Source organism: Cavia porcellus, unplaced genomic scaffold (assembly GCF_034190915.1).
Source record: "Cavia porcellus strain 051 isolate PalLab524CR breed Dunkin Hartley unplaced genomic scaffold, mCavPor4.1 scaffold_19, whole genome shotgun sequence".
Lineage (NCBI taxonomy): Eukaryota > Metazoa > Chordata > Mammalia > Rodentia > Caviidae > Cavia > Cavia porcellus.
Window position 1 is genome coordinate 6,611,924 of NW_026947502.1, and position 24,502 is coordinate 6,636,425.

The 24,502-nt window shown below is 51.6% G+C and overlaps 2 protein-coding genes and 1 long non-coding RNA gene across 8 annotated transcripts in view; 2 read left to right on the top strand and 1 right to left on the bottom strand.

The window, feature by feature from the left end:
• Positions 1 to 11,107, top strand: part of LOC100714734 (proton-coupled amino acid transporter 1) — a 41,103-nt gene extending 29,996 nt beyond the window's left edge. For all 4 annotated transcript variants that reach the window (XM_003464516.5, XM_005001268.4, XM_063230671.1 and 1 more), the window contains 2 exons: positions 644 to 813; positions 7,822 to 11,107. In XM_003464516.5, coding sequence (XP_003464564.1) covers positions 644 to 813; positions 7,822 to 8,114 — 463 coding nt within the window. In that variant the 3' untranslated portion in view covers positions 8,115 to 11,107. The remainder of the gene's footprint in view (positions 1 to 643; positions 814 to 7,821) is intronic.
• Positions 11,108 to 12,968: 1,861 nt separating this feature from the next.
• Positions 12,969 to 16,798, top strand: LOC134471590 (uncharacterized). Its single transcript, XR_010041056.1, has 2 exons — positions 12,969 to 13,545; positions 14,139 to 16,798. It is a non-coding gene; the product is annotated as an uncharacterized LOC134471590 (long non-coding RNA).
• A 1,927-nt stretch (positions 16,799 to 18,725) lies between these two features.
• Positions 18,726 to 24,502, bottom strand: part of Fat2 (FAT atypical cadherin 2) — an 88,705-nt gene continuing 82,928 nt past the window's right edge. Inside the window, exons 23-25 of one of the 3 annotated variants that reach the window (XM_063230673.1) lie at positions 21,352 to 21,647; positions 20,188 to 20,580; positions 18,726 to 20,123 (exon numbers count right to left, since the gene is read on the bottom strand). In XM_063230673.1, coding sequence (XP_063086743.1) covers positions 19,918 to 20,123; positions 20,188 to 20,580; positions 21,352 to 21,647 — 895 coding nt within the window. In that variant the 3' untranslated portion in view covers positions 18,726 to 19,917. Of the gene's footprint in view, positions 20,581 to 21,351; positions 21,810 to 24,502 lie in introns of all 3 variants that reach the window. The other 2 variants (XM_063230672.1, XM_003464475.4) reach the window with 2 other exon arrangements.

Consider the following 24,502-nt stretch of genomic DNA (forward strand, 5'->3'; position numbering starts at 1 on the left):
AGGTATGCAGGGAATATTTGGGTTTCGCTGCCCCCAGCAGAGGCAGCCATACTTCTGCCGCCTTATGGTTCCTGCTGAGCTGTGGAGCTCCTGTGTGCGGGTCCTGCGTGCACGCAGAGGGCGCATCCCTCTCCTGTGCTGAGACGAATCGTAGCACCCAGGAGACACGACTGCTACATGCTATGTTCACACGGTAGCACAATGTACAGACAGCTCTGTGTCAGTGCCTGGGTTTTGTGTCATACTTTATTTTTGTCTTTGAGACAGGGTCTTGCTGTGCAGTTCAGGCTGGCCTTGAGCTCATTTTGTAGCCCAAGCTGGTCTTGAACTTAGAAAGTTCATCCTGTCTCAGCCTCCAGAGTGCCCAGCCTTGCACTGCAGTTTTTAAGAGCCACATCGGGACACCATGATTTATTTAGCCGATGCCCCACTTTGTATCGTGTTTTTAATCCCTCCTCCTTCAATACTACTGCAAGTGCAATACTTTGAACCCGTGTTTTTGTGCACATGTGCAAGTGCCCCTGGGAGAGAAATTCCCAGCAGGAGTTGCAGGGTCCAGGACTGCCTGTGAGGGCCGTTCTCCCTACCCTCCACCCGGGGTCTGGGCCGTAGCTGGCTGCTGGAAGCTCCGCCCTCTCTGCAGGCTGTACCAGTCAGTGAAGCTGCTCTACTCCATTGGGATCTTCTTCACCTATGGGCTGCAGTTCTACGTCCCGGCTGAGATCATCGTCCCCTTCTTCGTGTCCCGGTCGCCGGAGAACTGCAGGCTGCTGGTGGAGCTGGTGGTGCGCACCTTGATGGTGTGTCTGACCTGTGAGTGCCGTGTCTCGCTTCCCTCAAAGGCTGCCCAGTGCCCAGGGGTCTCGGGAGGGCGGGTGGGTGGGTAGGTGAACCCCTTCATAGGGGAGGGGAGCCGCCCGTGCAGGGGGGCGGAACCCACACACGCTCCCTTCCCACGAGGCCTGTGCAGGTGGTGAAGCGAGGGCTCTCAGGGCGCGGGGAGGAGACAGAAATGTTTTCTAGGAAATGTTCCTTCACCTAGACGTTTCATTTATCTTTTGTGTCTTATTCCCTTTTCCCCAACCACATGCCCAGGGCTGTGAGTTAAAAAGAATGTCACCTTATTTACTCTTTGTTGAAAACTGATAGAAATTAGTTTAAAAAAAAAATAGCAATTTGTTCTTGTTGCTTCTATGATTTCTTGGATGAGGAAATCCCTGAAAAAAGGGTCCATAATACGTAATTTAAATACTCCAGGAGGTTCACAGTTGTTTTCCACATGAAGTGCTCGATGTATGTATGTATCATTTTGGGCATTCTTACTGTAGGTTTTATTCTTTTGGGGCAAGAACCTCTTGCTTGGTATGTTGAGACTCCCCTGGGAATTTCCTCACTCAGTCCCAGTCCCTTTGGGATAAAGATCGGTCTTTACGATTTCTGTTTGAACCTGAGATGAGTATTTTAGTGAAGGCTGATACAAATGCCCTCTATCATTTGCTCCCAGTCCGGGAAATCAGAAATGACTGTATTGGTTGTCAGCAGGTGAAAGGCAGGAAGGGGCTGCCTGTCCCTCTTACCCTGAGCAGGGTACCAACACTGTCCCCTGGAGAACCTGTTTGGGCCGTTCCGTTCTTAATTTGTACAGTTCCGTTCTTAGTTTGCTTCTAGCATAGTTGGGGGAACCATGGTGTCCTGGGTCTGTGTGTGGGAAGAACTCACCGGAACTAAGGAGGTGAAGGCTCCTGGGACCTCCACAGTTCAGTGTGCAATTTCCTCAGGGTCTCTTGTAGGGTGGGCAAAGGTGGGGATGGGGATGGTGTGGGCATAGCTCAGGACTCCTCCCTGGGGCTCTTATTTGGCCCACAAGGCAGCTAAGTCACGCTCATAGCGACTGGCAAAAGAAAGGAACACGGCATGTTGCTTCTGCAGGACTGTGTTAGTAAGAGAGGGTGTCTGCACTGTAGACTTCGCCTGTGCCAGCTGCTGCTGGTGCTTTGGTTCAGACGTGTGTATGTTCGCTTGTGTGCCACAGCTTCAGGGCCCGAGGGGACAGTGTCCATGTGGACAGCAGCTTGTGTCGCGATTCTAGAATTGAAAGGTGTTGGTAGTTCAAAGAATGTACTGTTCTTCAAAGTGGTTCCTATGGGAAAAGTAGGTCTGTCTAGCCAGCATGCTTCGATTGACCGAGCTTCACCTTCCCCTGCCTGAGGAGTGGTGCTGGGATGTGGGTGCCGGGCCGGACTCTCCTCCCTGCTCTGTTCCCTTTGCCCGCCTGGCTCAGCCTTCTGATGCATGCATTTGCTTATGTCATGCCCCGCAGGAGGCCGAGGTCCCTGCTGCAGCAGACCTCTGGCTGTCTTTAAACACCTCCTAGGCTTTTCCTTCATGGGGCTGGCATTCCCTGCAGTCTCGCCTCCCCTCTGCAGAGTGATGCGCACGAGGCAAGGCTGCTTTTGATCTTCAAGCCCAGGCGGCTGTCTTTCCTTCCTGTGATCTGCTATGACTGCATTAAAGAAGGCAGCCCTTCATCTCTGAGAGCTCCCTGGCCCCTGCTGCCTTCCCTGGAGACTTTGAAAGGATTGTGGCAGTCAGGCGGGGCCTTTCAGGCAGTGTCAGCTGAAATGTATGGGTGTGAGTTCATTTTGTCCTTGCTTCCCTGTTGTTCCAGGTCTTTTGGCACAAGGTCTGTGACAAATCTTTGATACAATGATTATGTTCAGTTACGCTCACGCATCCCAATGGCAGCTTGAGTGATTGCTGTTTCTGCCATTTGTCTTTTCCCCAGCCTTTTCTGTCTCCAAGGGGAACAGGAGGGCTTGGGTCCAGCCTCAGTCCCCCAGCCCTCTTCTTCCAGCTCAGCGCCCTCACTAGTCTCTTCAGCCCTCGGAGATTACTGTAGCCGATGCCGACTTTCTGTTGCTCAAGTTTGGTCGGTTGGAGAACAAAGGAGGGGAAAACATTCAGAGGATGGTGCTCATTGTGCAAGCAAACGGGACGGCTTTCTTTCGGCTCACAGGTGTGCCAATGCGGATGTAGCGGGTTGCCTAATGAGTGGAACTTGTGTAGGAAGAGACCCCAGGAGACGCCAGCCTCCCCGGGGGAGTCAGGAGGTGTCATATAAATACTTCCCACTGGATGCCATGTGGCACTGACCTGTCCTTCATTGGTCCTCAATTCTTGGTGGCATTTGCCGTGTGAAACCTTCTGCATCACATAGGTTTGAGATCAGGAGCCCATCATAGAAAATGTAACGTAAAGCCCTGTCTGCTTTGAGGCCTGTGCAGACCGGAATGCACAGCCTCAGAGCATTCTGAGCAGAGTCAGTGAGAGCAGGACTCTCCACACCGACAGGCTTCTCACCCAGTGATGGCCTCCCAGCTGCAGTGGTCAGAAGGAGCCTCATTAACCACCTGCACGACTCTGGGATGCTTCCCTGGGACCTGCAGGGGCCTCAGATCCCTCACTGTGAAACAGGAAGTACTGTGATCGCTGAGGTTGCCCCGGTGTCCAAGTTCTGGGGCTTGGTTTTAAATTTCTCCATAAAGTATTGCTGTAAGAAAGGAAAGCCCCTGGTACCGATTAAAAAAAGAAAAAAAAAAAAGAAAAAGGGCTGGGGATTTAGCTCAGTGGCATAAGTGCCTGCCTTGCAAGTGTGCGGGTCATGAATTCAATCCCTGGTACTGATAAAAAAGAAAAAGACAAAAATAAAGAAAGAAAGGAAAGCTAATGTAAAGACATTTGGGGCCCAAGCAGTTCTCAGTGCCCCACTGACCTAACAGAGTCATTTTTATTTTGCGTTTTATTTTTGTCTTAACCCTCACTGGCACATTGTAAAAGTATTTGCAGTCATGTGCTATGTGTAACTTTGATCTCATTTTATTTATTAGCACGAATATGTGCATATTCTTTAATATTTGCATGACTGCGTAACATTCCATTGTATTGGTGGACAATAGTTACCTCCTCCTTAATGGACAGCCAGGTTGTTTCTCTGGCTTTTTCCTGTCTGCAACCCTACCAAGTGAATTACATACCTATTCAAGACTGTTACTAATTCCAAAGGCGATAGACATTAGAAAGTAATGGTGTGGGCTCTACCGGCCTTGATCGAAGTGGAAGAGTAGCCAGCGCTCCCCCACATAGAGCAGGGCGGTGAGAGCCCGAGGTTCCTGCACACGTGTGCTTCTTCTTTTGAGGGCTTTGCTCTCCTCCTGTGCATGAGAAGTCAGCTCGTTCCGAGGCCGGGTCCGAAACCACAGACTCCGGCACGGCGGTCATTTCCCTTTCTGAACATGACCGTTTGTCTCCTGATGGCGAATCCTCAGTGTGTCTGGACCCAAAGGGAAGATGTTTCATAACACATGAAAGCCTCGTGACTCAGCATGTGGCCGGCAAAGATGCCCTCAGCCCCCTCCTGCTGCTGCGGGAGGGAATGCACTTCCGTCTTCCCGAGGCCAGTGGGAAGCATTTTGCATGGTGGCGAGATGCATATGCCTGCCGTGGCACCCCGGGGCTGTGAGGCCAGTTTGGTTGGGGCACCATGCCCTTCCCCTTCCCCAGTCATCGTAGCAGGGGGCCCATGCTTCATGCTTTCTCCCCGTTCTCCTCTCCGCTGTCAGGCCTGGCTTAGGGTCCCATCCTGCCATCTGTCCAGCCAGGACAGGAAGAGTCTTTCCTTTCGCAGCCATGGGAGAAGATGTGTTTGGCCCTTTATAAATCTCTGTTAGGGACAGTAGGAATGCTTCCCTCTCGTCGCCTCTGTAGTAAGAACAAGAACAAGTTTTAGATTGCCTGTAAAATACCACGACGTGGAGGATCTCTGTCTGACGTGAGAAAAGATTGTGACCCCGCAGGCTTCTATTTCTGTTTCCAGTGACCTCTTGTCTGGCACAGGGCAGGGCCATCTCTGGCTACACTCGCCTGCTGTTGCCAATTGTGTCTCTGTCCTTCCAGCTTAGCATGAGAGGGTAAGGTGACAGGTCCTCCAGGCTGGCAGGGGCAGGCCGTCCGACTGAGTCCTGCAGGGCTCTGTCCTCTGGGACTGAAGGCCTCCCTTCTCTCCGTGGGCTGGTGTCCCTGCAGATGCCCATGCAGCTGGCCCCTGAGTAATCGCCTGCACTCCCTTTGTGGGCAAAAAGCCGAGTGAGCTGGAGCTGGCTGGTCGGCACAGCCGCGGAAAGGAAGCCAGCACTTCGCCTGCCACTCTTGGGCAGTGCTTGCTGCTTCCCAGCTGCCCCTGAGCTGAGGGAAATACCCCGAACGTGTTCCATGTGACCCCACCTGGACCATGCAGTCTCTTCAGCTTGAGTTGGCTGCGACTTCAGGGGGTTGCTGGGGTCCCGAGTCCCGGTGCCACCTGCTTTCTTTTCTGCTTCTGCTTCTTCTTTCTTTTTTCTTCTTCTTCTTCTTCTTCTTCTTTTTTTTTTTCAAACCTTTCAGGGCAAGTTAAAAGTCTGCGCTTTTTGACTGGTTTCCAAAGGCTTAAATCAGTGCAGATGCTCACAGGAACTGGTGTTAGGCTGATGGAAGAAGGGAGAGATGAAGGCTGTCCCAGGGTGCAGAGCGGGATCTGTGGCACCACGTCCCTGCGCCCCCTTTGCAATCAGGCTGTGAAACCCTTGTCAGTCCCCTTGGGCAGTGCTGGGGCAGGTCTGGGCGGCTCGGTGCTATGTCATCACAGACACTTGTGCTGCATCTCTGGGAAGCTACCAAGTATCCTCTCCCCGCTTCTTCCCGGACAGGAACCTGCTGCCCACCCCCAGGCCCCTGCTCCCCTCCTGCTGCAGGAATCCTGTGCTTTCCAGCTCCTGGGGTCCCTGAGGGCTCTGTCCCAGGGACTTGGGGTCCTGGGTTTAGTCCTGGCTGTGTCCCTCAGCTGTTGACTTTCCTGGGCCTGTGTTTCCCCAGGGACAGGAGTGAGCACGGACAAGGGGACCTGAGCTCCACTGCCCTGCCGAGTAGGTGCTTAGCAGGGCCGTCGGCTGCGCAGTGCCAGTGATTTGCAGTGATGGAAATGTTTCACGTCTGCATTGTACAAGACAGGAACCCCTGGGCACTCGAGGCTGTTGAGACTTGGAGATGTGGTTGGTGTGAGCCAGGAGTCGATCTGATTCTAGTTCATTTAGAGTTTAACAGCTTGGGCTGGGAAATGGCTCACTGGTGCACAGCGCCTGTCTGCTGGGCAAGCCTGAGGTTGTGAGTTCAATACTGATAGTAAAAAACGTAACATAAAGAGCCAGCTGTGGCCAGTAGCTACTATCTTGGGCAGCAGAGCTGCAGAGCAGGCATGAGACGGGAGGCCCTAGTCTGACCTTCCCTGGCAGTGCTCTCAGAGAGTGCGATTGCCATCTGAATGAAGGTGAAGTATTTCTTGTGCCATTTGGTTTCCAAATGCCATCTGAGCCTTTCACCTGGTGCTCAGCCAGAGATCCAGTGACTGATGCAGACAGCAGCGGTGAAATCGGCCTCCTGGGACCGAGGTGTTCCGGCAGCAGCCGGGTGGGGGCGGGGACCTTCCTCAGAGTGACCTGATGACATTTTTGTGCTACAAAATGGACTTAGAACCAAACGCCTATGTAGAATGCAGCTCTCTTGGAGGAATCAGGGGTTACAGGTGTAAGAGAGGCGCTGGGTCGCTGTCTCCACACTCAGAATGGCTGGTTGCAGCCCAGTGTGGGGGAGCAAGGACCATCAGTCTTTATTTGGTGATTCACTAATCACTGTTTTCTCTAGCGAGCAGGTGAACTCGGGCGATGGCATTAACATGCGTTATGTCCCCGCTGTACACAGGGCCCTGCAGATCGTCATGAGTCAGTCATGGCAGCTGCGGAGAGGAGGGGCAGTTGGTCCTCCCTTTAGGCCGACAGGAAAACTGGAGCAAGTGGGTAACGGAACCCACCAGCGCCTGGGTGCAGGAGCCTCATTCCAGTGCCATGGTCCCCACTCAGCCTGTCACGTGGGTCTTTGCTTAGCTGTTGGAAAGATCAGTGACCCTGGAGCAAGGGTGCATGGTGGCCCTGGGCACCGGGCTGAGTGTGGCCTGTGCAGTCTCCTCTTTGCTTTAAATAATGCCATGGGTCTTGCCAGTGGCTGGCAAGGTTGTTTGGAAGCTTGGTGCAGCATGTAGTCCGTCTTCCCTCTCTACTTGGTAGAATCCAGCTGCGAAGCCTCTGCCTGCCCTGACACGGGGAGAGGGGCATCGTTCAGGGCCTCGGCCGTTGGTCTGCCTGTGTGAAAGCGCTCTGTCTAACGGACTGGTCATGGTGTCTTTTCCAGAAGACGGAAGATTTCTCCCCTTGGTTTGACTTGTGACATTTTTGGTGGTCCTGGGGATCTAACCGAGATGTGCTGTTCCCCTGAGCTACATCTCCAGGCCTTTTTATGTTTAATTTTGTGACAAGGTCTCACTAAGTTGCCTAGGCAGGGACTTGAACTTGAGATCCTCCTGCCTCAGCCTCCCTCAGGGCTGAGCTAAGAGCACCCATCCCCTCTCCCTACTCCATGTTTGCTGCTTGTCAGAGAATGAACACTTGCTGAGAAGTGCTCTGCCCTGTCTCCTGCCCACAGCCTCACTTGTTTGGTGGAGACCAGGTCACCCCAGAATGGAATTTGGTTCTTTTCTGTTGGACAGATGAAAGCCATGGTAGCCGGGTGACACTGGTGACTCTGCATCTCATCTGCGGAGTGGGAGGGGGGGCCAGGCTGGGCCCCCGGGTCCTCAGCACTTCGGTTCCATGGGAGGCACAGCTGCGGAGCTGGCGGAGGAGGAGGTGCTCCCTCCCAGCCTCGGCAGATCTGACAGGCCCTGTGCTCTCTCCTCAGGTATCCTGGCCGTGCTCATCCCGCGCCTGGACCTGGTCATCTCCCTGGTGGGCTCCGTGAGCAGCAGTGCCCTGGCCCTCATCATCCCACCGATCCTGGAGGTCACCACCTACGCATCTGAGGGCCTCAGCCCGCTCACCCTCGCCAAGGACGTCCTCATCAGCTTGCTGGGCTTTGTGGGCTTCGTGGTGGGGACATACGAGGCCCTCTCGGAGCTGATCCAGCCCAGCGCGGCCCCCGTCTCCAGCAATTCCACCGGTGCCTTTGCCTCCCGCGCCGGGTACATCCTCTGACGGGGGGCTCCCCAGCGCCCTGGGGAGCGGCTGTCTGGGTCCCATTCTGTCTCTCACCGGGTACCTGGGCTCCGGGGAAACTCGGGCTGCAGGGAGGGTAGGTCCACGGCACGCGGGGCGTCGCCACGCATCCGTACTTCATTCCAACCCGACCTCGTGCCCTGTTCCCCAGGAGCCTCCTCCTGTAGCGTGGCCTCCTGTGTGGGACCCCCGCCCCGAGTTGTCCCCCTCGCACAGCTCACTTTATGTAAACTCTTCAGCACCTCACGTTTTCCCCTTCCCTGGGCCAGACCTGGGTGGGCGTGGGGGCCTCGTCCTCATGCTCCCCAGACCCTGGACGTCGTTGAGTTCTCCCACCTGCCCAACCCTCCAGGGGCGTCCGGACCTACCTCACGGTTGAGAACTGGTCCCCGAAACTGGAGTTTTTAATCTTCCCTCTCCCTCGCTGTCCGTGACCCCTGGGCCACCTCCCCTCTGAGCTCCTCTGGGGTCACTGTTGTGTGCCCTGCCTTGCATTAGTTAGCTTGGACAAGACATGACGTGCTGCCAAAATGGGAAATATTTATATTACCTTATTTAAGACTAGGTTTTTGTTTCCAGGTTCTGAATCAGCCTGGGTTTTTAGGAATCGTTTCTTCCTCAGTAAACTTGGACTAGGCCTCGAGCCTTGACGCAGGAGGCACGTGCAGGTCTCAAAGGCCCCGCACCTGCCACCCTACCTGTCCTTTGCTGTGGTGCTGGGCAGACATCTGCTTGTGGCTGTGGGCGGGAAGCCGAGGTGAGGGTGCCCAGGTGCTGACATTCAGCCGATCCCACACTACGCACAGTACTTGGTCGTTTACAATCAGCGGGGCGAGGGCTGGAAGGGAACCGCAGAACACTAAGTGACCTTCCCCAGTGCCGCTCTGCCTGTAGCAGACACCTCTGGGTCCGCCTGCTGCCCATGGTAGGGAGCAGACTTCAGAGGGTGGAGGGAGATGCCAGCTGGCGCGGGGCTGCTGCCTCCTCTCTCTCAGGCTCACTGCCTCGGGGGGGCCCCCGGGGACTCACCTTCTCCTCGGCACAGTGTGTGTCCCTGTGCACAGCCGAGCAACCCCCAAGTCCCCTGCACCCATCCCAGGCCTTTGCTTGCCCAGAGATAGGATTTGCAAGAATACACCAGGGTTTTGTGTTTGTTTCATCTGCGCTTCGAGGGCGGTGGCTCCGCCTGGCAACCAGCTTTTTCTTTCTCTTCGTGCTTTGTTCCAGAGCCGGCCGGGCTGCCTTCCAGGTAGAGGGTGGGGAAGAAGAGACTCTCGCACCATGGTGACCGCCAGCCTGCCTGGCAGTGCGGTAAGCTAGGAAGCTGTCACCATCCTGTACTTGTGCTCCTCTGGGAGGGTGATCTTCTGCACCCATCTTGTGTGCTTTTGAGGTCTCTTAACAGGTGCTTAGGTGACCAGGGTCCCAGTTGGGATTAGCAAGGCACCGCCCTTACAGGTCTCAGGTTTAGCAGTGACCACAGTGGGCTCAGACATGGTCAGCTCCTGTCCCCAGCCCAGGCTCTGCAGCTGTCTTGTGGTAGCTGCCTGGAGAGTTGCTTTGGGTGTGAAAGGTCCCTCCTGTGGAAGGGGCCAGACTTGTGTCCTGCTGCTGGCTGCTTCAGTGGAGAGGGTGGCTCAGAGGCCCTAGTAGAGATGGATCAGCACAGTGTCTCCTCAGGGGTCCCTTCCCTGTGCGCTGATCTGGTCCCCTGGTGAGGATAAGTAGCAATCTCATCACCAGGTGACAGAGCCTGAGGTCTCTGGAATGCAGGCCTGCATCTGCTGGATGTCCTGAGGCCTAACCTTCTGGTCTGACCCTACTGTCCTGTGTCCCCGTGCAGCCCAGGTTCTGTGAGCCCACAGGGAGCTCCCCCAGAGCTCCTCCCAGTGCTGCCTTAGGGCATCGGATCACAGCTCCCAGCGGGCTTCCTCCATCCATTTCCACTTCCTGCTAGGGTGTGACCTGGCACACTGCCTAGGAACCATCACCACTGACAGGTGACATTACTGCCACCGCACTGCTGTCCCTTCCCCTGCACAGCTTCAGGCCAAATAGCTGTGGCCATGAGTTTGTGTTATCAGTAGTTAAACATTAACCACAAAAAACCTCCCAACTTTTTCTTCTCACATTTCTCCCTTCTCACAATGTAATTTGCCTTTAACACTACACAGTCCGCCTCATCTTTCTTCAAAGTGCAAAATCTCAGTTCGGGTCCATTTCCAGCACTCTCTCCCTGCCCAGCAGGGGCTCTATGTGGGCTTGGTGTTTGTGTCTCTCTGTCTCTTTCTCCATAGCTGGTTGGTGCTAAGGCAGGCCTCAGGGTCAGCACTGCCAGTAGGTGACAGTGCTGCTTCCTCTAGCAGGAGATAGCGGGAGGGGCAGGACGTGGCCCTGGGGAAGGCGGCTTCAAGTGGGCCTTAGAATTCAATTTATGGACCTCTGGGTCCATGGGGAGAAGTACCGTGATACGGGTTGTCTTTAAATCGTGGCCAGTGCTTTCTGACAGATGCTTGGGTGGGGTGGGAGGCGACCTTCCCTGGCGTCAGCCTGTTAGGTTTCTTCCCTTTCCTGTGTACCACTGCACCCTCCCAGCCGGTGGATGTAAGCAGCTCTCACAATAGGTGGTCGGAGGACAGGAGTTTGGAACGAGGGTGGGAAAGGCCTGTCCTTACCTGTGTTCTTTGGTTTAAATCAAGATGACGCTGGGAAAGCTGTTTGCTTTCAGTGCTCCGTAAAATCAGGTGGCTGTGTTACAAACCATCAATGGGTGTGTGGCCGTGAGGGGCAGAGTTGCCATTGGCAGGTCCTGATCCAGGACAGCACCGGGAATGTTGTGTGCCTCACAGACTAATATTCCCAGCGTGGTGCGTTAGAGATGTGGGTGGTGCCAGTGCTCATAGGTGGCATGTCGGGTTGTGCATTAAGCTTTTCTTTTTCAATAAATTAATTTTATTTTTTATTTTTGAGAAGTTGCGGTCTGTGTCATTATTTTCACACTTAAAAACAAAAGGTCACTCGTGCTCATTATCCCAGCAGTGTGCGAGGCTGAGGCAGAAGGATCACAAGTTAAGAGCCCAGCTGGGACAATTTAGCAAGTTAGTGAGACCCTGTTGCAAAAATAAAAAGTTAAAAGAGGGCCAAGGGCATCCAAAGACCCTGGCTGGGGTAAAACCTCAGCACCACAGAAAACTGAAAAAAGTACTGTAATTCAGATTTCTTTGCTAGATCTTTGGTTAAAATATTTCTGGCTTAAGCCAAGAGTTTATACAGGGGCAGGAGTGCAAATGATAGGACTGTCCGTGGAATCAAGAGGTACCAGGAAAAAGCCTGGGGAATGTTTTTCTGCTGTACAACGCTGCTGTCCTCTCCCCTCGAGGTCTTGAGTGGGGATTTTCAGCCCTCTGTGTGTCATAGGTTTGTGGTTACTTTCATGTGTCAGCTGGTTATTCCCAGTTGTCTAGTTATTGTTGAGAAGGTGGTCCCCCGCCCCCCCCCCCACACACAGGGTCTCACTGTGCAGTTCACGGCCAGCCGAAAGTTCAGGCTGGCCGTGAACTTGCAACGATTCCCTTGTCTCAGCCTCCGGATGCTGGGGTTATGGGGTGTGTGCCACCCCACCTGCTGTTGAGAGTTATTTTGGAAATGTGGTTCACATCCACAGTCATTTGCCTTTACATGAAAATTATCCTTCCCACTGTGAACGGGCTTCAGAATCCAACTGGCTGAAAGGCTTTAAACTGCGGTTTCTCTGTGACACAGGAAACCGGGTCTCAGGACTGTAGCATCAGCTCTGCCTGAGGTTCCAGGCTGTCAGTTGCCCTGTGAACTTCAGATTTGCTGTCCCTGCGTCATGGAAGCAGTTCTTTGAAATCTGTTTTGTCTTACACACGCACACACGGAGGCTGGGACTTGCAGAGTGCCATGGCTGTGTCGCTAGGGACCAGCACTTAGACCAGGGCGTTTACCATTGCTGGAGTTGGCTGAAGTGTGCATGACTCTGTGTGTGTGGGGCCCACTTTCGCCCGTCTGCAGCCTTGCGCTCCCTGGACTCGTGTCCCCGCCTGGGCTTTGGGCCTGTCTTCAGGCTTCTGCAGGCTCTGGTTTTTGGTAGAGCAGAAGGGGTCGGGGGAGCACACTCGGCCTCCTCCCCGGCCTCTCTCCCAGGTGCTGATCCTGCGCGCAGCCACGCCAGCCTCACCACGGTGGCCTCCGGCTCAGCCCGCGCCGGCTCTTGCTGCTCCACTGTTGGTCGTGGGGAGGCGCTGCCCGCCGCGTGGCAGGGATCAGGGCGCGTTCCAGGGGCTCCTCCCAGGAGCCGAGCTTTCCGGACGGCATCGCAGCTTTGAAACAGTCACGGTTGACAGGAAAGTACAGAAATGCACGGGAGGTGAGGTCCGTGTCCCCACCTCGTGACACAGTGCGTGGCCCTGGTCGGAATAGGACCTGGAGACTGATGCTGGGGCGCCCCCTACAGGCTGTTCCGGTTTCTGCAGTTACACGCGGACCCGTGTGTGTGTGTGTGTGTGTGTGTGTGTGTGTGTGTCGCTGTGCAGTTGAGTGCAGGTGTAGCTTTGTATGCACTGTAGTCTGACAGCTCCTGGCATCACCATGAGGCTCCTCAAAGCTGCTCCTTTGTACACTAATCTCGCTCTTTGCATCCTGACATTTTGACTTCACAGTGTTCAACGAATGGTGCATAAATTTAATTAGTGAATTATTCTGTTCATAACCTTTTGCAATTGGCTGCCCCGGGAAGCCTTTCAAATGCTGGGATAACAGGCGCGTTCCAGTTCATCCTGCCTAGAGTCAGTATAATTTCAGTTGGTTTAATTTCCTTGGGTTTATCTAAATCATTGCTTGTGTCAGTAGTTCTTTTTTATTGCTAACTAGTGTTCCACGGTACTGTTTTTCCTTTCTGTGAAAGGAAATCTGCAGTTTCTAGATTTGGCAGTTACAGACACAGCTATTGTATATACTTGTTCAAAACTTTCTTCATACAAATAAGTTTGCATTTCATCAGGATAGGCATGCAAAAGTGTAATGGCTGGGCTGTGATGCAGAGTTCCTTTTCAGTTTTGAAAGGAGCTTCCAAACCGTTTTTCCAGAGCAGCTGTCCCGTTCTCCACTTCTGCCGCTGCGTATGAGCGGCTGTTTGCTGTGCAGCCTTCTCAGTGTTTGGTGGTGTCGCTGTTTGCTGTTTTAGCCACTTATCAGATCTTAGGTAGGTTTCGTTGGATCTGTACCTTTAATATTCTTGGGAGCAGCTGTAAATGCAAATGTGCTTTTCTTTCAGGGTCAAATGTTTGGCGGCAGTGTCTGTGTGACCCCTCGGTGCTCGGTAATTATGTGAATTTTGGGGTAGATTTCTTGAGGTTTCCTCAGTGATCCTGGCATCTGCAAGCGAGAGGTTTGTGTTTGCTCCTTCTTTCCTCTTCCCCTCCCTTTGTTAGAGCTTTGAGTGTTCATAGCGTGGTAAGAGGGAGCAGCTTAGGATCACCTCTGGTCCCCAAGAACGCACTCGGCGTGTCACTGAAGTCCCATAAAAGAGGCAGGTTTTTATAACAGCTTCCTGCATTCCTGTGTTATTCTGAATAGGTATTGAATTTTACAGAGGCGGCAAACTTTTTGTCTCCTCTAGTCATAGTTTTTTTTTTTTTTTGCCCCTAGTATGGTTGCTTATATTGATTATTATTATTTTTTAAATATCAAAGTAGCTCTACTTATCTGGAATACATTCTGCTTGTCTAGGGTATAGTATATGTTTTATTTATTTATCTATTTTAGCATAACTCTTATATACATACATATATACATATAATGTTTCAGCTTCTCACACTAGTGAGACAGTACGATGTTTACACATGTGCATCTGATTTATTTCACTTATGAGCATGCTCTCAAGTTGCATCCATTTATTTATGCATATCTCAATGTGATCCTTCTTTATAGCTGAGTAGTATTCCATTGTATAAAAATACCACAACTTTTTTATCCATTTAGGTTGTTTCCAAGATCTGGCTATTACCAATTGTGGTGCTACGAACACGAGTGCACATATATTGCTATGGTATGATGTTTTTAATTCTTTTGGGAAGATATCCAGAAGGGAAACAGCTGGGTCGAATGGGAACTCTCATCCTAGTTTTTTGAGGCATCTCCACACTGGTTTCCACAGTTGTTGCACCAGCCTACACTCCCACCAACAGTATAGTATGTGTTTTAAATATATGGTTAAATTACATTTCATTATTTTATTCTCCCTGACATCTACTCTGTTAGATGTAGAATCCGGAGTGGAGCTGTTTATAAAAAGCAACCCAGTGTGCTGGGCCCCGGCTGTGCCTATGCTGTCTCGCTAGGTACTGAAATCCACTAAGGGAAAGGACCTCCAGCACCCCACTTTGTAAAGCCAGGCATGAGAGTTAAATAACTTACCCAGGCATGTTTCCCAAGTGGCCGGGCCTTTCTGACTCCCCACCTCCGTCTGCCCCTGGAATCTCCTTTCTGCCCCTGCTTCTGTCGCTTCTCACCTCACCTCTGTGGTGGACACAGAATCCCCAAGCCCGGGTGGTCCCGAGGCGTCCACACGGCCTTCTCCCTGCCTGGCTTGGTGATGGCCCCAAGCACTCCGCTGACATCCTGCAGGGCCCCCAGTGCTTTACCCTCGCCTGCCCTCTTCTCCGTGCTGGCTCTGAGGCTCAGCTTCTAGACCCAGAGGTCAGATGGCCGCTCCTCCCTCGCTCCCGCCTTGGCTGGCAGGATGTTCAACCCTGTCCTCCACCACCGGTGCTGCTGGGACCCACTAGCCCACTCTCCTGCCTTGGGTTCCACTGTTGCACCTGCAGGCACCTGCAGATGGAAAGATGCATCTGCATTGCACATGCGCAGGCCTTTCTCCTTTTTCTGTTCCCTAAATAATTTAGTAGACCAGCTGTCTGTCTTAGTGTTTTCGTTCCCTTGAGCACCATAAATGATCTAGCGTGGCTTAACATGTAGGAAGGATGTGTGTAAACCACGCAGCTTTACATGGTGCATCCTTCAGTTTGGACACGCATGAAGCCAGTCCCCTGTGGATCCCGAGGGCCGCTGGGTATGGCCCCTTTCCCTAGATCCTGAGCTGCCGGAGAGCCCCGGTCCTACAGGGGCTCATGTTCTACAGGTGTCGGTTGAGCACTGAATTCGGTGTGGTCTCCTCTAGCAGGGGATGGTGTTCTGGCTGGCAGGGAGTTGCTGTCATGTGCTTACTTTGAATTTGCTTCCATCTAGGCGAGCACTTGCCTGGATTGGCTCTTGAGGACTGATTGGGGAATCCTCGGAAAATTCCCAGACCGAAGTTGTCCGACCCACAGCCTGCTGCTTTGTCCAGTGGGCCAGTGTGTGGCCGTTCCACAGAGGCAGCAGGGAAAGGGCACCCGAGCTGGTCCTCAGAGTCGGTGCCGCGGGCTTTTAGCCAGCACTTGGGTGCTTCCTGTCCGGCAGTTAATCAGTCCCTTTTCCCCAAATCTAGACACACCAGCTCTACAGATGTCACTGCTGTCAGAGCAGTGTTCGTGGCTTGTTCTGAGCTCAGCTGCTGAGTACCGCTTGCTGCTGTGCTCGCCCCTCTGGGGTCCTAAAGCTGGCATTTGTCATGTGAATGTGTGTGGGCACAGCTGGTCAGGCTGACCCCACTTGGAAAGTGAGCCTTGCGACTTCCAGACATTGTGGCCTCATTTAAGTTCTTAATACCGAGCGTTCTGCTCGGTTTCTGTGCCTTGATTTTGCCACCCATAACCAAGGACTTAACGTGGGATCTTTGGAGGATTTGAGGTGAGGCAGAGGGCATGCAGGAGAGGTGGCTGGAGAGGTGCTGGCTGGTGCAGATGAGTGTTCCTCTGGCGGGCTGTGAACTCCACTTGCCATCTCAGACTTGGGATATTTGGAACCAGGTGGTCCAGTGGCTTGGAATGGGAAGAGTTCCCTGAAAGCCTGGGGCCTCCGGGAATTCTGTGCCCAGTATTGAGCTCAGAGAGCCCTCTAGTGGCTGACATGGGAAGGTGCAGGCTCAGAGATGCCTAGAGCAGGGGAATGGCTTGTGTGGGGTGCAGGGTTCAGCCTGGGTGTTGCCTTGCATTCCAGAGCAAAGTGCTGGCTCTGAGCCCCCTCTAGGAGCCCTGAGGTGAGGAGCCTGAGGTGAGGTAGTTCACTATTTTGCAGACCATTTGGGGCGCTGGACAGTTTCTTTTTTAGCTGAATCATTATATATCTTCATATATGTTAGAAAAAAATAGTAATTCTCAAATCCTTTGGTTTATGGATATTATCATTTTAAGGCAAATAAAAATTTTACTTGAGACCATAAATACATTTAAAGGAAAATATTAAGTTGCTACAGTAGAGATGGTATGCTTTCAGGGCAAAACCAACAACAACAAAAAACCATAAAAGTGGTAAAGAAAGCAATAATTTTGTCAACATGAAACTAGATTATTCATAGATTCCCACATGATGCTTTCTGAACCTGTTAACTGCTGGCATTATGTGCTTTCCTAACGGTGGGTGTGCTCTTGTGCTTCAGTGAGCTCTCTACATTTGCAGTTGTTTCTTACAACAAGATTAGCGGACAGCTGTTGTTTACTGTCTTCATTTTACGGAGAGAAATAAACTGAATTAAACTTTGACCAGCGAGCCAAGGGCAGGAGCAGTGGAGAAGTGGGCTTTTCCACAAATGGTGCTGGAACCACCAGAAATCACATAGGAAATTAATCCAGACACAGACCTTGCACACGTCATGAAAATGACCTCAGAATGGATATCAGGCCTCAAGATGAGTTACGCCACAGTGAAGCTCTTAGGAGCTAACATCAGAGAGGCGCTAGATGACCCACGGGGTGGTGGGGATCTCAGACACAACACCAAGGCACTGCCGGGAAGGAAGTAAGGCGGACCAAGATTAAAACTTTCAGTTCTGTAAAAGACTCGGATGAAAAGACATACAGACTAGGAGAAAATGTTTACCAAAAGATCTATTGGATAAAGAATTATTATCCAAAATACCCAAAGAACTCTTAAAATACATCCATGAGAAAACAACCAACCTGATTTTTAAGATGGGCTACTTCACTAAGGATATATAGATTCCCTTCAAATAAAAGATAGACATTGTATTTAGACTAATAAGACACTGCACAAGTCAAGGGCTAAAATCCAGGACAGTGCTATGCTGGTGAGGATATGAATCAAGAACTCCCATTCACTGCTGCCTGAAATGCAAGCTGTACAGATGCCTTAGTGGTTTCCTAGAAAACTAAACATACCCTTACCTTAGGGTCAGTTGTACTTTGTGGTATTCTCCTGAAGGAGTTGAAAACTTAGGTCTGTGCACAGATGTTTAGAGCCGTTTTAGCTGCACTTGCTCAAATTTAGAAATGAGCAAGATACCACCCTAGTTAAGAATAGGTAAACCATGATGCATCTCAACAATAGGTTATTATTTAGGGCTAAAAAGAAATAGGCTATTGAGCCATGAATGGACAGGGAGGGAATTTAAATGCATGTTAGTGAAAAAGAATCGATCTGGAAAGATTACATAAGGTGTGATGCTGCTAGATGACTTTCTGAAGGAGGACTCCGTGGAGATGCTGAGATGGTCAGGTATTAGGGGAGTGTGGTAAATGGGTAGATCGCAGGGGACCTTTAGGGCAGTACAGCAGCTCAGGGTGATACTGCAGTGCTGGATGCATCAGCACACACCTGTCCACACCCGCAGAATGTGCAGCACCAGAACGGACCCCGCTGTAAACTGTGGGCTTTGGATAATGATGTGCGAATCAGTCTGCTGATGAAACCCACTTACCACCGTGATGGGGCATGTGCATAGCCGAGGAGGTTATAGTCCTGTCCTGTTAACCTGGTTTGATTAACCTGTGGTTAGTGGCTGCCGGGCAATCAGACCCTCGGATTTTGCACCTGTAAGGAGTTTGAACCACTGCAGGCAGCTGAGCCAGAGTCAGCATGTTATGGCTGGTGTCTAGACGTCCCCCAAAGCCTCATGCAGTCATAGGTTTCAGACATGCTTGGGTCTAGAGTGTGTGACACTGGGATTGATGGTGCAGTGCCAGGCTCAAGGGTTAAGGGTGTGAGTGCTGCCCACCCAGAGTAGCCTGGGTAAGGTACAAGGGATAGAAAGAGCTGTGGTTGCCCCTTGTTGCTTTGCTGCCTTCTGCCTAGCATGAACTGTTTCTTCTCTGTGACACCATCCTGCCTCGGAGCCAGCAGATTATGGACTGAAACCTCTATACCCTGGGAGCTAAATTAACCTTTCTTCTCTAATTTGTGGGTGTTGGTTATTTGGTCTCAGCAAGAACAGTAGCTAAGACCCTGGAGTATTTTTTTCCTAAACAGTCTCCCCTGCCCACCCTCAGGGCTCGGTTTTGGGTAGGACTCGGGGGTCTGGCTAGCAATTGCAGCAGATATGAGAATCCCCACGCTTGTGACCTCAAAGAACTCATCCGGCTCCCAGATTGCTTCTATCTTGGCTTTAAGGGTTGTGTAACCCTCATGCGGTTCCCCTGATCTGAGCTTAAGGGGGCTAAGTGACACAGTAAATAACAGTAAAAAAGATACTTTATTGTTTAAAAAAAAGTACCAGGCACACATGCCACCACTCGTGCTCACAATCACACACAGCCGCGAGCCACTCACGCTGTATGCTGTCACCCACACCTGTCCTCCCGCGGTCAGCAGCAAGCCTGTGGGCAAGAGTGTCTCATTTCCTTTTCTCCACAGACAGCCCACTTGAAAAGGCAGTGGACCGGGCAGAGGAATGGCCAGGGGAGGGAGTGTTGAGGCTGCCGGAGGCCACGCTGGCTTCTGCCCCCTTCACTCCTGGCTGCATATACCCCACACGTGTACACGCAGACTGCACACAGGCGCCCACATTGACCCTCATGCATGGGGCGGAGTCAGTGCGGGTAATACTTGATTGGCAGGCAGCGGTGCTGGAGGGCAGGAAGGCTGGGGCCCAGCCTGGACAGTCTGCTGGTTGGCTCCCTGCCTTCACTTGCCCTGAATGGGAGTTCCAAGTTCCTTGTGTCTAGAGAAGAGAGATCCCTTTGGGAAAAGTCATCAGACAGCAAGGTTGAAAAGTGCCATAGAATTTTTTTTAACTGAATTATTTCCTTCTTGCCTTTGGCGAAAAGTGCCTGGACTGATGAACCCAGAGTCTCATGGGGTCCAAATTCTTCAACAAAGAAAGGCTGCTCAGAACCCTGGCAGCCCGAGCTGGGAAGCAAGTGGTGTGATTGTAAGAGCTGGAACAACTTTCTCCCATGTGGGGGCAGGAGCTGGACCAGGGGAGACCGAGCCCTGAGGGATGCTTCCTAGGAGCCCTCGATACCCAGCACTGTGCCTGGCTCAGTGCCTGAGACACTGGACAAGTATGCAGGAAACGCATGCACAAGGCGGTCTCTGGTGGCTCCGTACCTGCTCACCTTTCTGCTCCTGGGAGGACCTCGCGCAGGCCCTGGGCAGAAGACCCTCACCTCTGCAGCACAACCTGTGCTGACCTCTCAGGCACAACCCTGTCAGCCTCTGAAAGGGCGCCTCTGGGCAGGGCTGACCTCGTCATCCTGCCTCCTTCCTGGGACCGAGAGATGGCCGTCCACATGACCTGTCTCTGGCCCATCCCAGGGTCACTGCCCTGTGCATCCCTCTCTCCTGGGGCCATGGTGCTGTTTTAGGGGTGCTACCCTCAGCTTTCCTCTACCTCAGGAAGCAGCCGGGGGACAGGAAGAGCACCTTACAAGGGATGGCAGCCTGGCCTGGGTGTGCGGGCTTCTCTCCCTGTCCCGGCCATACTGACATGGGAAGGGGGCGCCAAGGTCTTGGCCCTGCACCTGTCCCCCTCTGAGCGCAGGAAGCTAGAACATGACCTCCTCGCAGCTCCCATAATCGCTCTCCACCAGGTCGGAGCCCTCGTAGTTAGGGGGTGCCCGGGGCTGGGCCCTGCCTGAGGGAGGGCTCCCCTCCCCCGCACAGTCTGCATAGGAGGGCCCAGCCCTGCTGAGACGCATGCTCACCCCCTTGTAGCCCCCCTCAGTCAGGCAGGGCCCGCCTTGCCGGAACTGGGAGTGGTAGTAGCTGATGGCCGTGTACTCGTTGAGGCAGGGGGCAAGCAGGTGCTCCCGGGGACTGGGGGGCTGTGGGGGCATCAGGTCTTCTAGGTTTTGGTTGCTGTAGCGGGGTGGGAGGGGAGCCCTCTTGTTTTCCAGCTCCAGGGGGAAGGGAAAGCCCCCATAGAGACCAGTGGGCTCTGGCATGCCTGCTGGGGCGGGCTGGCGATGAGGCGAGGGTGGCAGAGGCCCCTGAGTAACCTGCGAGTGGTGGGGGTATTCCCAGTGCTCCTTCCTGGAGTAGGAGGGGGGGCGGACTGCAGTGCCTCCAACACCAACACCGGGGTACACTGAAAAGGAAAAGCAGGAGAGGTGAGTGCTGGCTCTGCCTGGGAGCAGTTCCTATGGCTACTCTACATCACTGTGCTTGCCACCATGTCCAGCGAGCAGGCAGGTACGTGGCCCATTCACAGGCACTCGATATATCAAAGCCATTGAGGCAGGTGCAAGATTTAAACCAAAGCCATCCCACCTTGCGAATCTCTGCCACTGACCTGAGAGTGGATGGATAAGGGAGGAAAGTGGGCAGCTCCATGCAGGCCCCCCTGCCCCGCTGGACACCCCGAGAGCTATGGAGAGTTTCATTTCCCAAGGGAAGGAAGCCAGACACACAGTTTACACTTGGAGATTCGATGGCGTCTGTCATGGGCAGGGATGCAGTGAGAAGTGGCTTGGAAGAGACTGTCAGGCAGGGCTCCCTGGTCCTAGACTCGTCTCTGCTAGTGAAAAGCTGGGGGAATTAAAACAAGTCGCTTCATCTTGATGGGTGCCTACTGGCAAATAATGACAAATCTGTCTTGTAACTACGGGAGAATATGCCAGAAAAACAGAAAGTGCTTGACAAATTCATTTGTTTTTGCATCAAAAAGGAGAGTGAAGTTCCCTCCTCTAAGCCAGCCGAGTCTCACTCAAGGTGGTTGCGCCTGCAGACGAGGTGAGCAGAAACTTGGACCACTGTTTCCTTTTCCTCTCCCAGCAAAGCACCAGTGTGCAGACACCCCCACACCCCTTTTTCACCCTAGGGATTGTACTGAGACCTCTGGGCACCTGGCTGTACTGACCCATTTCCTCAGCTGACCAGGTCCTCTTGATGATGGACTCGTGGTCAGAGTGGGAAGTGACCGTCACTGGTGGGAGCCTGGGAGGGACGCTGCAGACCACCGGCCGCTGCTTTGAGCTGGGCCCAAAGGTGACGAGTTCATTCGGACCTGAGGTCTTGCTGGGCTCTGGCTGAGTTAAGTTGTTGCAGGAGCTGGTGCTCAGCGGGTCGAGCTCCATGGCAGGCGTGGCTTGGGTGTCCACACCAACACTCCTGGCCAGGAGGTCTGGGTCCTCCATGGCCACGGGCTTGTGAGGCCTGCAGTGGCGGCAGTAGAAGAGGAGTCCGACCGTGGTGATGATAATGAACAGTATGGCTGCGATGACAATCAGTAGCTCCTGCTGTCCCCAGTCCCCTGTTGTGATCTCAGGGGTGATGAGGCAGTGTCCTTGGGAGCAACCGATCGCCTCCATTTCACACCTACAGAGAGAGAGGTGAGCAGGGGCTGAGTCATACTGTATTTTCCACGTCCTCTCACAGAGTCTGTGATACAGAGACTCACCTCTGGGGCTGCCACTTTCCATCGGATAGATGGGTGGGATGGATGGATAGACAGACAGACAGCTATTATCAAACACATCAACATCAGAACATTGTATCCTTCCCCAGGAAAAGATAGACTTCAAGCCAGGTATGGTGGCTCAAGCCTTTAATCCCAGCACTAGGGAGGCTGAGGCAGGAGGATCGTTGCGAGTTCGAGACCAGCCTAGACTACAAAGTGAGCTCAAGGCCAGCCTGAACTGCACAGCAAGACCCTGTCTCAAAAAAAAAAAAAAAAAAAAAGAAAAGAAAAGAAAAGAAAAAGGATAGGCTTCAGCTGTATTCCCTTCATCACCTTTAGAATCTGGGCGTATTATTTTCCACCAATGAGATCGAGGCAGTGGAGTCTCTCCACCAATGAGGTATTTCCAATTAATGGACACACCCAGTTGTCCAGGGCCCCAGAAACAGGTCAGTGGTCACCTCATGATACTGACCAGGCATCAGTACTACCTGCTGTCCTTCACCAGCTGTCACAGGAGCCCAGCTGGCCTCGTACAGATCAGTCTTGCAGAGCATAAGCTGCTCTGGAAAAGCCCTGCAAACCACAGGACCGCTGAAATCCATTTCAGCTTGGCTTTTCATGGCGGAGGTCTCTTAGGGAAACTTCCGTGGCCAGGTCTACTCACTCTCGAGGGGTACGGTACTGAGAAAGGTTCCCCTACCTTGCCCAAGTCTAAAAACTCTCCCGCCTGAAATTCTACTGCAGTTTATTCTTTTGGGCAGCTTTGTCTGAAAGCTGCTGGCTGCAGATGCGGGGGTTCATTTGTGTCTTCTTCTGCCCTTTGGTCCGGATGATGTCACTGTGTGTTGTCCATTAGGGTCCTGAAGCATGTCTTGAAATCAGGGACTGCGTGGCCTCCAGCCTTGCTCTTTGTGATCAAGATCGTTTTGGCTATTCGGGGTCTTTTGTGCTTCTGTATGAATTCTGAGTTCTGTGAAGAATGTGGTTGGTATTCGGAAGGGAACTGCATTGTCTCTGCAGATCATTTTGAAGAGTATGGAATCTTAGTAATATTCTTCTGGCCTTTCCATCCCATTCCCCTCATGGGAGGTCTTCCCACCTGGGACTGTGTTCTTTTTCTTTCTTTCTTCAGCTTTCTGTAATTTCTAGTGTGTCAAGTCTTCCACTTTAGTTTATTATTAGCCTGGCCCCCTTTTCCCTCTCAGTGGCTATTGTGAATGGCGTTGCTTTCATGATTCGGTATCCTACTATTTTATTGGCTTTATCAGACCTAATTAGTCTTTTGGTGAAATCTAGTTTTTCTTTTTTTTTTTTTTAATCTCTCTTCACTATGCATTTCAGACTGACCTTGAACTCACTTTGTAGCCCAGAGTGGCCTTGAATTTACAGCAATCCTCCTGCCTCAGCCTCCTGAGTGCCGGGATTGTGAGCGAGGACCACCACGCGTGGCCAGTCTAGGTTTTCTATGTATAGAATCATCATCTGCAAACAGGGGTAATCAATAACCTCTTTTTCTATTGGTATGCCTTTTATTCTTTTGTCTTGCCTAATTTTTCTGGTTAAAATATCTAGCACTATATTGGACAAAAGCAGTTTAAGTAGGGATTTGATTTGTTCCTAATATTAGAGGAAATATTTTCAGTTTTTCTACATTTATTGAAATGATAATGATTTTTATTCTTTGTTCTACTTACATGGTGAACTAATGTATTGACGTTTGTATGGTGAATCATGCTTGCAGCTCTGCAGTGAAACCAGCTGGATCATGATACAGGATCTTTTTCACGTGCTGTTTGTTCATCATGGATCCTGGTCTAGATTGTTGTTTGTTTGTTGCTGTGTTCTTGTCAGGTTTTGGTGCCAGGCTGATGCTGACTGTGTAGAATAAGGCCCTCAGTTCTGTGGAATAGTTTAAGGAACATTGCTGCTAGTTCTTTAGATGTTTGGTAAAACTCAGCAGTGAAACCATTTGGCCCTGGGGTTTTCTTTGTCGAAAGGCTTTTAATTATTGATTTAATCTCATTATTTGTTATTAGTCTACTCAAGTTTATTTAATATCATTTTGGTTCAATTTTTGTATGTCATGTGTATTCAGAAATTGTTCTGTTCCTTATAGATTTTTCAATTTGTTAGCATACAGTTTCTCAAAATAACCCATAATGGGCTCGGGATGTAGCTCAGCAGCATAGTGCCTGCCTGGCAAGCATGAGGTCATGAGTTCGAATCCTGATATATTAAAAAAACAAAACCTAATGATCCCTTGTGTTTCTGTAGAATCAGTTGTAATGTTTCCTTTTTCAGCTCTTAATTTTATTTATCTGGATTTTCTCTCTGCCTATCTTTTGGTTAATCTAGTTACAGATTTGTCAGTGTGGCCTATTTTTTCGAAGAACCAACTGTTTGTATCATTGATACCTTTTATTGTTCTTCTAGACACTGTTTCCCTTATTTTGGCTTTTTATCTTTTTCTTTTAACTTTGGGCATGGTTAATTCTTGTTTTTCCAAGACTTTGAGGTTCATTATTAAGTTATTTTAAATCCTTCTTTTTTTTTTTTTCCTGGTACTGGGGATTGAACTCACAACCTCATAGCAGCCAGGCAGCACTGT